At 57.1% G+C, this 13,463-nt stretch overlaps 1 protein-coding gene across 2 annotated transcripts in view; it reads left to right on the forward strand.

Annotated features, from left to right (window-relative positions):
* Positions 1 to 507: 507 nt before the first annotated feature.
* Positions 508 to 13,463, forward strand: part of GAD1 (glutamate decarboxylase 1) — a 43,214-nt gene continuing 30,258 nt past the window's right edge. Inside the window, exons 1-4 of one of the 2 annotated variants that reach the window (XM_040972091.1) lie at positions 508 to 699; positions 3,862 to 3,924; positions 8,637 to 8,795; positions 10,040 to 10,282. In XM_040972091.1, the coding sequence (XP_040828025.1) occupies positions 618 to 699; positions 3,862 to 3,924; positions 8,637 to 8,795; positions 10,040 to 10,282 (547 nt within the window). In that variant the 5' untranslated portion in view covers positions 508 to 617. The remainder of the gene's footprint in view (positions 700 to 3,861; positions 3,925 to 8,636; positions 8,796 to 10,039; positions 10,283 to 13,463) is intronic. The other variant, XM_040972092.1, reaches the window with a different exon arrangement.

The following is a 13,463-nucleotide window of genomic DNA, read 5'->3' on the forward strand; positions in this document are numbered from 1 at the left end:
TGTGTCGCCAAAGCCCTGGCCCCCAGAGCCGCTAGCCACCTTCTTTCCGAGGAAATTAGCCAGACACAACAACGGGGTAACCAGACACCGCACCAGACGTGCTCGCCCCGCGCCCTGACCCCCCTCCCCCACCTGCCCGCTCGTCCACTGCTGGGCGCCCATTGGGGCTCTTCGCTGCCGGGGAGGGAACGTCGCCCATCAAATGCTCCCCTGGGTTCACTGTCCGGTACCCCACGTCCCACACTTGGCCTTGGCCACCCCGCCTACCCGACTAAGCGCTATACTTAAGGTCGCCTGCCACGCCGCCAGTCAGGAGAGCGCGGCGCGGGACTTCGTTGCCCTCGCCCGAGTCCCCGAGCTAGCGTGCACGTCTCCGCCTTCCCTCCCCCACCTCCTCCGCCGCGCACCCCGACACGGCCGGCTCACTGCCCTGCCTCTCAGCCCCTCACCGCGCCCCGACCTCCAGCGGAGCGTCGGCACCCTAGCTGCTCCCGGTGCCTCCCTTGTGCAGGACTCCGGGAGCCCGGCCGGTGCAGCTCTTGCTTCTTTCTGCAGCCTGTGCCTGCGCCCGACCCCGTGAGGACCCGGGACCGTAGCGGCCTAAGACCACCAAGCTGATGGCGTCTTCCACACCTTCTTCGTCCGCAACCTCCTCGAACGCAGGAGCGGACCCCAACACCGCCAACCTGCGCCCCACAAGTAGGTCCTGCCCCAGTTTTCCTATCCAATGGTTTGCGTGCGGCGAAGATGGGGGCGCTGGGAGGGCGGGAAGCTGCGCTGGCGGAAAAAGAAAGGGGTTGCGCGGTGTTGATGGAGGCCGGAAAATAAATGGAGCCCTGCCCCCGCGGGCCGGACAGAGGTCATTTGGCTGTCGGGGACATTGGGTGACTTCCAGAACGCCGCAGGGCCAAGACCACGCAGGGTCCGAGAATGGGCGGACGGCCGGAGGGTCTGGCACTGGAGGAGGGCGCACGGCAAGGGCTGTTTGTGTTGCATTATGTGTAGTGGGGTTTTTTGCTCGGGGTGCAGGGGGTGGTGTGCGGAGCCGCAGGAATAAGAGTTTTCCTGGCTTGGGCTAGGCTGGAGCCAAGCTCTGCCCTCTCCCCGCCCCCCAGCGCCGCGCTCCTAGTCTGTAATCAGCGAAGAGCTCGACGTTAATTGCAGCTTTTAGAAAAACTCCGGGTCCCTAATTGCTCTAAATTTGTGCGAGCTGTGGACGCGGGAGGCAGAAATCCGGGGCGGGAAAGGCGCACGGAGCTGTTGGAGGCTGGGCCTCGACAACCATACCATGAATGACATCTCTCGGGGAGAAAGGAGATGGGGGGCGGGGAGAACGGGCCGAGCATCCTCTCGAGACAGTGATGGGGAGCCTGGAGCTGGCCAGACGTGAGCCTGGGGCGGGGGACAAGAGGAATCGCCTTTGCCTTTCTCCTCCGTCGTCAGCAGGCGACAAGTCGGGGAGAGAGGAGATAGTGGGGGGCGTCTCTCTTGTCCCCCCTCCACTAGAGCGTTCGCTTCGAATTGGGGCTGACCGTCTCCCTCGCCACAGCCACGCGGTGGAGGGGAAGATGCTTGCTTTCTCCTGGGGCAGTGGCGCCCCTCCCCATATATAAGCTCCAGACTCAATTTCTCCCCCTCTCCCCCAGCCGGTTCTGGAGAGGTTTGGAGAGGTCCCTGTGATTCTGTGGTTAGAGTGCTTGTTGCTTTTGTGGCACAACCTAAGGGCTGGAGGAAATCAGATCCTCAGCAACCAAGGCGGGGAGTGTTTTCTGGGAAAGCGCTCCCCCTACACGCACCCTTTGACGCCGACTGGGCTCCGGGGGCTGGAGACCTTGACTCAAACCTTCTAGCTGTCTTCCCGTCCTCTCAGCAGCTCGCTCTTCCCGCCACCCAAGCAAGCGACAATTACCCACACAACAAAGAGCGGCTCGGGAGAGCAGCCAGCCCCGGGGCACGTGAGCGCGGACGCGGGCGGGCGGGCAGCAGAGCTGGCCCCGGAGAAACGCGAGGCCTGCGCGCCTTTTGTCTTTGACTTGAGTGGATTTCCTTCCGGACTGCCTCCACATCCCGCACCCTCTTTCTGCTGTCCAGAGGGTCCGTGGGGAGGCAGTCGTTTTGTGTTCGCCCATTGCCCTCTCCCATCACCACCCTCACTCCCATCCCAGGGCGTCCCTAGTTCCTGGCGGGTTGCGTAACCTCAGATTGGGGGTGGGGACCCCAAAGGGGCGGTGACCGAGGTGCACACTAGGCCTGGCTCACTTGAAGCCACCGAGGCGAGACAGAAAGCGCCGACTATGCCAGGAACCACCGCCCGCCCTCTACATCAGCCCAGACTTGGCGTCCGCGCCCCACGCTGCGCCCTATCCACTTTCACCCCGCCTCACAGACACACCCTCGCCCGCCCAGCTGACTCGGCTTCCCTGCCCCTGCAAGGTCTCCCGGGACGCGTCCTTGCTCAACCTGCGCAACTTACCCTCTGGCTCCCGCAACCCCTGGGCCTAGCCTGGAACCCCTCCAAGCCCTGTGCCACGAATTCCTCCCGACCCCCTGCAACATCACATCCAAGGGACTCTCCTTAATGGTAACCCCCAATTCTGACCAGCAGTGCAACGTGAAACTTGAGGCTTTCAGGGGCGAGTGACCTTGGAAAAACTTGCTTAACGTTTCCGGGCTAGATCAGTTTTTGTTTTGATTTGGTTCGTTTCGTTTTTTGGTTTCGATATTTTTCTTTTTCTTTTGTCCAATGAGTCTGAGATCAACATTCCTGCTGGGTTGTCACGAAGGTGTGAGGTCTAAAATAAAACACTTTACCCAATGGGAATTGTTTTTTTACCCGCCCAGTATCTTTGTTGGATCATGATGATGATGGTGATGGCTTCGCCTTAGCACGTCGTCCAGTCCCTGACACTCCACCTGTGCCACGCCGCGTCCTCGCGCGCCGTCGGGCCGTCCCCAGCCAGCCCTCTGGGGCTTGGCTGAGCCTGGTGTGTAATGGCTGTCACTCTCCTTATCGCAGGCAACACTCACGGCTGGAGGCACAGGCTGGGGGTGGGATGGGGGCGGGGGATGGGATGATTACACTAGCCGGGCTCTGCGGGGAGCTGGGAAGGGGATTTCGCTCAGCCCTGGGGCTTCGCAGGTTCCGGGTTGCTACCCGGGCCGCTCTTCCCAAGTTGGCACCCCCGAAGGCAGCTAAAATCGGGCTGCCCCGGGTCCGCAGCTCAACTCAGAGATAGAGCGCGCCGTCCCAGCCGCCTCCTCCAACCCCGAGCCCGAGCGGTCCGAGGGAAGGGTTAATGGGCGGCAGGTGGGGAGGCTCGCCATTGTCCTGCCGGCTCCCCGGCCCCGAGCGAGGAGCAGCCAAGCGAGCCCGATCATCTAGTCAAATACTATTTTTCACCCAATTAATTCCTGAACTCTTCCGCGACCCCATTTCATGCCAGTTTATTTTAAGCTGCCACTCGGGCTGGAGACCCGCCAAGAAATTAGGAGACATTTTGGTCCCAGATGCCTCTGAGTTCCCTTTCTGGGTTGCTGTGAGCGGCCCCTTCGAGTCGCTCGGGCCCAGACTACGGCCTCGGGGCTAGATGGTGAGTGCTGCGCAAAACAAAACAAAACAAAACAAAATCCCCGAGCTCCGGGGCTGGGCCCTGTCGTTCTGTGAGCAGGGGCCTTCGTGCTTCTAAGACCTCGCGCCCAAGAGGCTGGTGGGAGCAGCAAAGGAGTGAGGGGATGGTGCGGTGGTGGCTCCCAAGGCGCAACTCGGTCTGTGCACCCACTGAACTAGCTCCTCGCTCCATTGGTGCTGGCCTCCACTCAGTCTTCCTCCCTGACCGGCCATCCTACTTTCTCTCGTCCTAGCATATGACACTTGGTGCGGCGTGGCCCATGGATGCACCCGAAAACTGGGGCTGAAGATCTGCGGTGAGTGCGCAAAGGCCCAGCGGGCGGGTGCCCGTGGAGCGGACGCCCAACCTCGGGCCTGGTTTCCTACTGTAATGACTGCCGGGACGCCCGACTCCCGGCCCTCGCCCCTCTCTTCCGCGCTCCCCAGACCCTCCCCGAGCCGGCGACCCTCGCTCTCGTGACCTTGGCCCGGAGTTGCCCTAAAACGCCCCCAGGACCTCAGAGTGGGCGCGGGAGGCGGAGCACAGCGACCCCGCGCGACAACCCCGCTGTCGCCCGCGCGTCCCCGGAGGTGGGGTCCCCAAGGGGAACGCGCCGACTCCCACTGCCCTTTCCCGGGTCTTCCCCTACCCCACCCAGTACCCCCAACACCTCCTCACACCCTGTTCTAGCCCCGGGGTTCACGGGTTTTGCCCTGAGGTGTCCTAGGGAATTTGCATTTCCGTTTTGTGGAGTAGCCCGGGGAAGGTGCCCACTGAGGAGGCCGAGAAGGGGGCAGGTGGAGGTGTGTGGGGTGAGGACTGGGGCCAGAAGGACCACCGGGCTGTGAGGTCAGGGGTGTCTGGAAGGAAGGGAGCGAGAAGACTAGGGAGCGAGAGGAGGAGAACCACTTTCCCGAAACGACTTGGGGGTCTGAGGTGAAAACGCCCCCGGGAGGGAGGATTTTGTTTTCCGTAGAAGAACCGGAGATTTTGTTCGAAGGGACACAGCTGTGCGGCCTCCCAGCTGAACAATGAGAACTGGCTTTGCATTTCATCCTCTCGCATTTTCCTGGTCTTATCAGGCCCGAAAATACGGATGGGGCGGGAGCGGGGGAAGATGAACGAGGGGCTTATTACAGAGCCTTCCGTCAGCGGCTGCACAGCGCAGATAGCGCCCGGGGGTCGGTGGGCAGCTGCGTGGGTGCGGGTTTGCACGGGAGGGGTGGGGAGTCCTAGGAAACAGGAGTTATTCAGTTGCTTGGGGGTGCATCCCCTGACCCCTTAAACAAGCTCCTTGCTCGGCCTCCCTGGCCCCCCTGCCCTCCCTCTCTCGGGCATTAATGGGTAGGAAGGGCAGTGCCCGGCTCCCCACCCTAACCCTTTCCCTGGGAAAGTCGGAGCAACCCGGGGCTACAGCTCGTGCCCCCGGCACGCGAGGCCTGAGGCCCAGGAGGAAAGGCCAAGGCCAGTCTTGGGTCCTTGACCAGGGCAGTCTGCTGCCACCCAGCTTTGTTCTATAAATAGCCGCCCATCCCTCCCCCACCCCGCCGCCATTCTGGGTTTAATGGCCCGTTCCGCGCCAGGTCCTCTCCTCGGGCCGGCTTCTGCAGCCGTCATTGTCATGCAATCGGGCAAGCAGAACTGAGTGAGCCCCGGGCGTTTGCCGCGGCTGACGGCTGCCGAGAACTGGACAGGGCCCTCCAGGTCAGTGAAGAGGGAAGGCGCCCCTTCTGGAGACCTGTCCCAGCCAGGAAGGGGATGGGGACAGGAGAGAACTGAGGTTGATAGGGTCAGGAATAGGCTTCGCCACACCCTCTGCCCACCTGTTCACCGGGAGGAGCCAGCTGAGACAGTTGGGAGTTACCATCCTTGTGAAATGGGATCCCTCACCTCCCTCACTTCCCAACGTCAGGAAAATTAGAACTGTGTCTGTCAAAGCAAACTTCTCCCATTTTGTTGCGGGTCTGCACTGAGCTGGCTTCCCCGGAGATTACCATCCACACTTGGGGGCCAACTCTAGCTTTCCCAGATGAGGCAGAGAGCAGTTCCCTGGATGTGGCCTAGGACCCCCAGACCCATTCCGTTGCCTCCACAGCCATGAGACACATCATCCTCTTTCTGTTTCCAAAGCCACCGCCCTGGTGCACCCCCAGAGGATCCTGGAGGCCTTGCCAACCCCCCCCCCCCGCCGCCTTGCCGTCCCCCTCCTCTTACCCTCTCTTTTCCAAAAGCCAGGGAATGAAGTTGCGAGGAAGGTTCATGTGCCCCCAGGGATACCCTTAACCCTGAAGGCAGAAGACCCATGGGAAAGTCATCAGCTAGGAGAAAGCCAGGGGCTTGCCCAAATGTGGAGCGTGCCTTGCAGGCATGGCAGCATGACCCACCTAGAGTGGAAGGGATCCCCAGCTCTGGCCCAGGGCCCTGGGTTCTGGAGGCTTTCATGGCTTATCTATGCAGAGGTCCCACACGGGCTGCTGGTCACAACCCCAGAACCATTGTAATTAGCGTGTGTTTAATTTTGTATCATTTGTCCACTCTTCAAGATAGCAAGACCTCAAGCCTTCTGTATGTCTAGTTTTTCTGGGGAAAAGAAAGTAAATGGAGAATTCTAAAGGATGCCATCAGCCAATGATACACACACAGCCAGCTCATCTGTGTAGCTGCAATTCCATGCATCTGAGCCTGGGCTTTGGCCCCATGTGTGTAGCTGGAAAACTCCCGTTTGGAGCTGGGTACACTCCCCTGGACTCCCCCCACCTTGTGAGTTTGGGAGTGCAGGTGTGAGGGCCCCAGGACAGGAGCTTCCCCCAGATGACTGCACCGATGGGAGTCCTGACAGGGAGCACCATCTAGTGTGACCGGCTGTGCCTCCTAGGCTCCGCTTGGGGCTGACCAGGATGCTACTGCCTGGCCTTGCCTCAGTCCAGGGCTCTGTACACGCTCACAGCAGGTCCACACAGCCAAGGTGCACAGCAAGAGTCTGCCTCAGTCCCCACATCCGAGACCCCTCCCCGGCTCGCCAAGGAGGGTGTCAGAACCGCAGTGACAGGCGCCACCTCCTCCTGTTTGGAGAGGCAGGAAGTTCCTTGTAAGTTCTCTCTCGGAAGAGAGTGGCCTGTATGAGAATCGGGATAGTGTGGAGAACAATACGCTTCCTACGCAAAGTAAAAGAAGTGGCAGGGTACAATAAACATGCCTACCGGCAAATGGGTGACTTTTAAAACACAGTAGAATGCAGTGAAATCAGTATGATACTCCTAAGTACAGGATTTTCAGAAAAGGCTGATTCCTAGCACGCCACAGGAAGTATGGCTATCATTTCCCAGCCCCATCAGGGTGGCTCTGGGGGCATCTGTGTCAACATTGTCCAAGGCCTGAACCAGGTTCCAACTCCTCACAGCTGCCTGGAGGAAAGGGGGTCCCTAAAGAGGTCACAAGATGGGAGGGGGCTGCAGGCTTTCCTAGGGTCGTGAACCAGAAGCCCAGAGACCTGAGAATTCAGAGGAGGGGTCTGGGTGGCAGAACCCTCCCCCCATTAAGGCCACCTGAGTTTGGCCTTTCCGGCTTGGCCAGTTCCACCCTCCCTGATCCGGGAGAGGGGAGGAGTTCCATTCGAGAGCCAGGTGGCCCTGACTCTGAACTTGGAAGTGGGAGGAGAAATCCTGACAGTGAAAGAGGGGAAGGAAAAGAGGATACAATCCCCATCTATAAGGGTATATATTCCTCCTACTCCCGGCACCCTTGGGTGCCTCTGCCTTCCTATGCCAAATGCCAAAAACCGAGGCTAGCTCCCTTGTTGGGGAGGAATCTCATCACCTCGGGCTGCCCCCTGAGTCTGATGTCGCCAGCCTGCCACGCTGAGCTGCAGGCTGAAGGAAATAAAGCTGGACCAGCCCAGATTCACATGCCATCCCCTGCCCCTCCTGAGACTTGACTTCCAAGCCTGCTTTGTGAGGTGTGTGACTCCACGAAGACCTGGATATCGATAGAGACAGCTTGAGACAGGGCAGGGGTCCCTGAGCAGGTTAGAGCTGGGTCCTGCTGCCCAGGCACCCCGGGAGAAGATGCTGAGCGAGAGTGGATTTGCAGACCCAGGCCTCCACACAAGCCTGTAGACAAGGGACAAGGGCTTGTCACGCTTCCTACATCGGTGGGCCCAGCCCCGCTGACCTGTTAGCTATTGGTGATGGCATCCCAGCTGTTCAACCCTGGAGAGAGAGATGTTTGCTCCCTCTGAGAGTCCAAGTCAGGTGTTGTGACCCCTGACTCTGGGCTCCAGATTCATCTGGGGCAAGAGGGTAGGCGTGGTTCTTGGATGTCTTTCTCCCTTTAGGACAGTTTTAGCCACCACCTGCCAGGCTGTATGCCCCTGGAGGAGAGGCGCCTGCCTCTCTAACTCCACAGCGGGAGTGCTGCTAAGCAACAGGCGTTAGCGAGGGCACTTACAGACCCCGGGCCACACATAGAGGTTTTGAAGCTCTCTAGTCTTCCCCCAGTTCCGTTATTCAAGAACAGGGAGTAGTACCAGAAAGCTGCCTCTCAACTTTGCATCCAAAAAGTTATATGTCACATTGTGAACCTTAGATACTGCAGGAGGAAAGCATCCTTTCCTAATCCCCATTTGTTGGACCCTGCCCCTCCTCTCTCCTCCCTCCTCCCTCTTCTGTCCTTCCCCCTCTCATTCCCACTCCTCCCTCTGGTCGCTCAGCCACCCTGGACCCCCGTCCCTGCAAAGCCGCTTCTGAGCTGGCCCAGCTGTGGCCTTGTGGACTGAGGTCTGAGCTCCCGGCCACGCCCATAGAAGAGGGCTGGCTTTGCTTACGGTGTGCCCCCTCGCGCATGACTGGGCCGGTACCGCTGACGACACTTGGCGCGCCCCTGTGCCTGCGGGCCAGCAGTGCCAGAGTCACTCTCCATCAATCGCGGAGCGCCCTGCCTGCCCGGCCGAGCGCAGAGCCTCGGTGGCACGCGGCCGCGCCTGGGGTGGTGGGGAGCGCCCTCTCTGACCCGACCTCTCTCGTGCCTTAGGCTTCTTGCAAAGGACCAACAGTCTGGAAGAGAAGAGCCGCCTCGTGAGCGCCTTCAGGGAGAGGCAGTCCTCTAAGAACCTGCTTTCGTGCGAGAACAGTGAGCGCGACTCCCGCTTCCGGCGCACGGAGACCGACTTCTCCAACCTGTTCGCCCGAGGTAGCCCTCCTCCATGCCTAGCCCTGGATGCCAGCTCCGGGCACAGCTATGTGCCTCACCGCGCCCTTCATCACCCCTCCCCAAATCACAGTGCTTTGACTGAAGAAATGTCATTCCCTGAAGCTTTACCACCACACTGCACTTCCCAGCCTCCCTCTCCTCCCTCCGGGTTGGGTCCGTTTTGGTTTGGAAAGCTTGGAGAGGGAGGGGCAGCCAGTAACAGCTAAGGAAAGACTCTTACCTGGACCATGCAGAGCCACCAGACCTCAGACCCCAGAGCCACTTCACCTGCGACAAAATCTAGTGACCGCTTACCTAACACACTTGTCCCCAGGCCTGGACGGAAGAGTCACAGTGATGCCCTAGGAAGCTGTATGGCTGGGGCTTCTAAGCAGCTTTGCATTCTGGAGATTGCCTGTGTCTGCCTTCCTCCTCCATTCCCCTTCCCTCCCAGGCCCCCACCCCTTGCTTCTCTCATTCCAGTGTCCCTCACAGCACTAGTCTCAGGAGGGGCTGCATCACCTCAGGGGTGGACCTGCCACTACCCTTCCATATATCCCTTACGATGCTCCTGGGCCCAGACCAGAACATTCAGCAAGGCATTGCTAAAACCCCAGGGAACCAGCACAGAGCATCAGTCTGCTCTTGACTCTGAATGACAACCTCAGCGGCAACCCTTACCTCTGCTCCCGGCCTAACCCTCCCACCCACCCTGCCTGTGTCCAACAGAACCTACAACCCAAAGTCACCTCCGCTCATGTCAATGTCCAGGCCCAAAAGCATGAGGTCAAGAGAGGGCCAGGAGTCCCTCCCCCACTTTCTGGAGTCCCCCTTCCAGTTCTAGTCTCCGGCCAGGGACACCCACAAAAGGATTACCCTCTTCAGGGGACAACTCAGCCTCTATCCAGGAATGTCTCAGATTGAGCACAGCATGACACCAATGCAAAGGTCCTGTGTACACCTGGTCTCTAGGCAGCATGACAGAATTTCCCTCTGTCTCATGCCTTCCTGGGGTTCCCTCTGCCTGCAAATGAAGACGAGCAATGGGCAGGTCCACTCCAAGCCTCCGTTGCCTGGGGGTGGGGGGCACTCATATGAGATTCCTCTATTGGTGCCCGTATCAATGCTAGAATGAAATCCAGCGTGTCAACATTACCACAGCTGCTACTAGAAATCAGGCTGGGTTGGGGAGTCGGACGATAGCTACTCATTGATTCCCTGCACCTGTCTTCTCCCTCCCCCAGACCTGCTTCCGGCTAAGAACGGGGAGGAGCAAACTGTTCAGTTCCTGCTGGAGGTGGTGGACATCCTCCTCAACTATGTGCGCAAGACGTTTGATCGTTCCACCAAGGTGCTGGACTTCCATCACCCACACCAGTTGCTGGAAGGCATGGAGGGCTTCAACTTGGAGCTCTCCGACCATCCCGAGTCCCTGGAGCAGATCCTGGTGGACTGCCGAGACACCCTCAAGTATGGCGTTCGCACAGGTAAGGCTGAGAGGCGGGTGGGACTGGCCACGGCCACCGGCCGCTTGCCCTTGCCAGGACAGCTGGGTCCCAGTGTCCCTGTAGTCGTGGTGAGATAAGGCAGGCACATTCTCAGGGGCCCCAGGAGTGGGGCAGGGGAGGGGGACAGCCCTGGGCAGTAACACTGTGGAAGGTCCCCACCTGGCAAAACCTCATCAATGCATATTGTGAAAGTAGATTTACAACATGTGGGTGCGTGCCGATAAGTCAAGTGCTGTGACAAAGAGTTTTTCCTCTTGGCTGCAAACTGTTTAAAGTGTAGGGAGAGCAGAGCACCCCTACCTCTTTTCATGTCTGTTTCATTCTGAGTAAATCTTACTCTTCCCTGTGTTGATGCGAGGGTGAAGAGTGTGGGGCAGGACAAGGAACCTCTCACTTCCCTCCCTTTCTGCATTTGTTTCCTGGAGCTGCCATGAGAAATCACCAGACACCAAATTTCAAGGGTGGCTTGAAACGGTAGATGCTGTTCGGGTGTCTATGAGTTCTGAGCCGAGGTGTGGGCAAGGCCCTGCTCTCTGCCGGCTCTCGTCAATCTGCTGCAGTGATTTTCCAGCCTCTGGTGGTTGTAGGCACCCCTGGACTTGTAGATGCTTCGCTCCCATCTCTGCCTTCACCTTTGCCTTTAACCTTCTCCTTGGCATGTGTCCCAATTTCCCTCCCATTCACTAGCACACTAGTCTGGTTTAGAGCTCCCCGGATCCAGCATGACTGCCTTTCAACTTAGTCATGTCTGCAAGCACCCCATGTCCAAATAAGATTACGTTCAGCTTTCTGAAGGACACAGTTCCAACCCCGCACCTGCTGGCTAGGCCAGAAAGTCTCACACACACACACGCACACATGCACACACACACACACACACACACACACACTTTGCATTCTGTTGCAACCTCTGAGGTGTAGACACTGAGTCACTGAATCCTGTTTCCAACAGTGAGTCCTTGAGGATGTCCTGTTGCCTCCTCTTCATCATGCACAAATCCTCTTTAACCAGCAGTCCTGGCACAAGCACTTTCTGGTTGCTTCAAGTTCAAGGACATTGGGGATCTGTTGAAGACCAAGAGTGAGGCAATGTTTTTTCCCTCTAACTCTTGGGTCAGCAGTCTGCAGGCATTACCAGGAAGGGGGTTCCTGAGGCCACAGCTGGCGCCCCTTGCGCTTTTTCCTTCCTTCTCTCTTCTTTGCCTTCATTCCCTCCCACTCATAGTCACGTGAGATCGGTCTCACACAAAGACTGGAGAGGCTGATGGACATGGAGCCGTAAGGCTATTTGATGTCAAAACTGAAGCATCATAATGGGATAAATGGGGCTAGCCAGAGAAGTTTTTTTTTAATATAAGGAGTCCCAAATAGCATTTGAAGTCTGTCCATACCATGGGAATAGAGTTCATTAAGTAACTGCTCAATGGGCAAGATTCAGTTGCAGTGACACACTCTGATTTTTAGTGAAAAATCACTCCTGTTTGGTTTAGTTCTATCTTGTTCTCCGTCTGACAGCTAACCTGTTGCTGATGGAGACCTAGTTGGATTGTTTGGCTGGATTAGAAAAGAATCAGAAGTCCTTGAGATTTGTTCTAGTTTGAGTTGCTTTGGGCCAGGGTGTTTTGTTTCCCCACTCCGCTCTGTACATACTATCTGAGAAAGGCTAGGACCATGCACAAGGCTATTGCAAAGAGTTCTTGGAGGGGAGTACATTTACTGCAAGTGATCAAAGCGTCTCTTGGGACTGCCTCACCCCGTATCAGAGTCCCAGAGTTCAAGTTGAAACTCCACTCTGTTTTCCCGCCAATGTGAGGAAGCAGGTGCTGACTCCATGACGGATCAGTCACCCACATGGGAGACCCAGATTGAGGCCCTAGTTCCCGGCGTTAGCCTGGCAAGTTGCAGACATTTGGGGAATGAACCAGTAGACAAGATCACCTTCTCTCTCACTCTTTCTGTCTCTCTCTCTCTTTCTTACATAGAGAGAAAAATAAAAGTTTTAAAAAATCATGGGAAATGCAATTAGCATACAACACTTTTTTTAAAAAAAAGATTTATTTATTTATTGGAAAGTCAGATATACATAGAGGAGGAGAGACAGAGAAAGATCTTCCGTCCAATGATTCACTCCTCAAGTGCGTGCAACGGGCCGATGCTATGCTGGTCCGAAGCCGGGAACCAGGAACCTCTTCTGGGTCTCCCACGTGGGTGCAGGATCCCAAAGCTTTGGGCCATCCTAGACTGCTTTCCCAGGCCACAAGCAGGGAGCTGGATGGGAAGTGGAGCTGCCGGGATTAGCTGCCAGTGCCCATATGGGATCCCAGGGCGTTCAAGGCGAGAACTTTAGCTGCTAGGCCACAGCGCCGGGCCCAACACTGTTTTTTATAACTGTTTTGTAGACCCTCCTATGTTTATCCTTCAGCCCTGAAGAGTGTCGTGCCTCAGGGAGAAACAGGATTTTATTTGTGTAACATCTCAGATCAAGTATAAAGAATAAGGCTTTTCTGGCCAGGAGCAGTCTGTACTCTCAGGAGGCTGCAGTGTGAAGCCACTGGGGATTCAGCCTGCAGCCATGCGTTCCTGCTGTTGGTTCTGTTGCTGAGAGCAGATGCTTGCATGCACAGAGTTCATCGCTGTCCGAGCACCGAGGCCTGTGCTGCTGCATCTAGGAATGTTGGCCCTGCAAAAGTAGACTGGTGCTGCCACAGCTCCTGGTTGCTGGTCTGTGATCAAAAATAGATAGGGAAGCAACAGGGCAAACGCCTGCAGGGAGCTCCACACATGGAAAATATTGTTAAAAACATTAATGCATTAATGTTCAATCTGAATAATGGGTTGACTTGGTTGAATTTTAATGGTGAAAATCACCGCGTCCGATTAAACCATGTGAAAGGATAAAGATGGCATTTGGATATTCTAAGATGTATTTATTTGAAAGACAGAGTGACAGAGTGAAAGAGGCACAATGTTTACACCTGCTGGTTCATTCCTCAAGTGCCTAAAGCAGGGGGTTGGGGCAAGGCAAAGCCAGGAGCCGGGAACTCCAAGTTAGTCTTCCTCATGGTGTCAGGAACCTAAGTACTTGCACCATCTTCTGTTGCTCTCCAGGCGTATTAACACAAAGCTGAACTGGAAACAGAGTAGCCTGGACTTGAACCAG

The sequence above is a fragment of the Ochotona curzoniae genome, unplaced genomic scaffold (genome assembly GCF_017591425.1).
Source record: "Ochotona curzoniae isolate NIBS_2020 unplaced genomic scaffold, NIBS_Ocur_1.0 contig_2210, whole genome shotgun sequence".
Lineage (NCBI taxonomy): Eukaryota > Metazoa > Chordata > Mammalia > Lagomorpha > Ochotonidae > Ochotona > Ochotona curzoniae.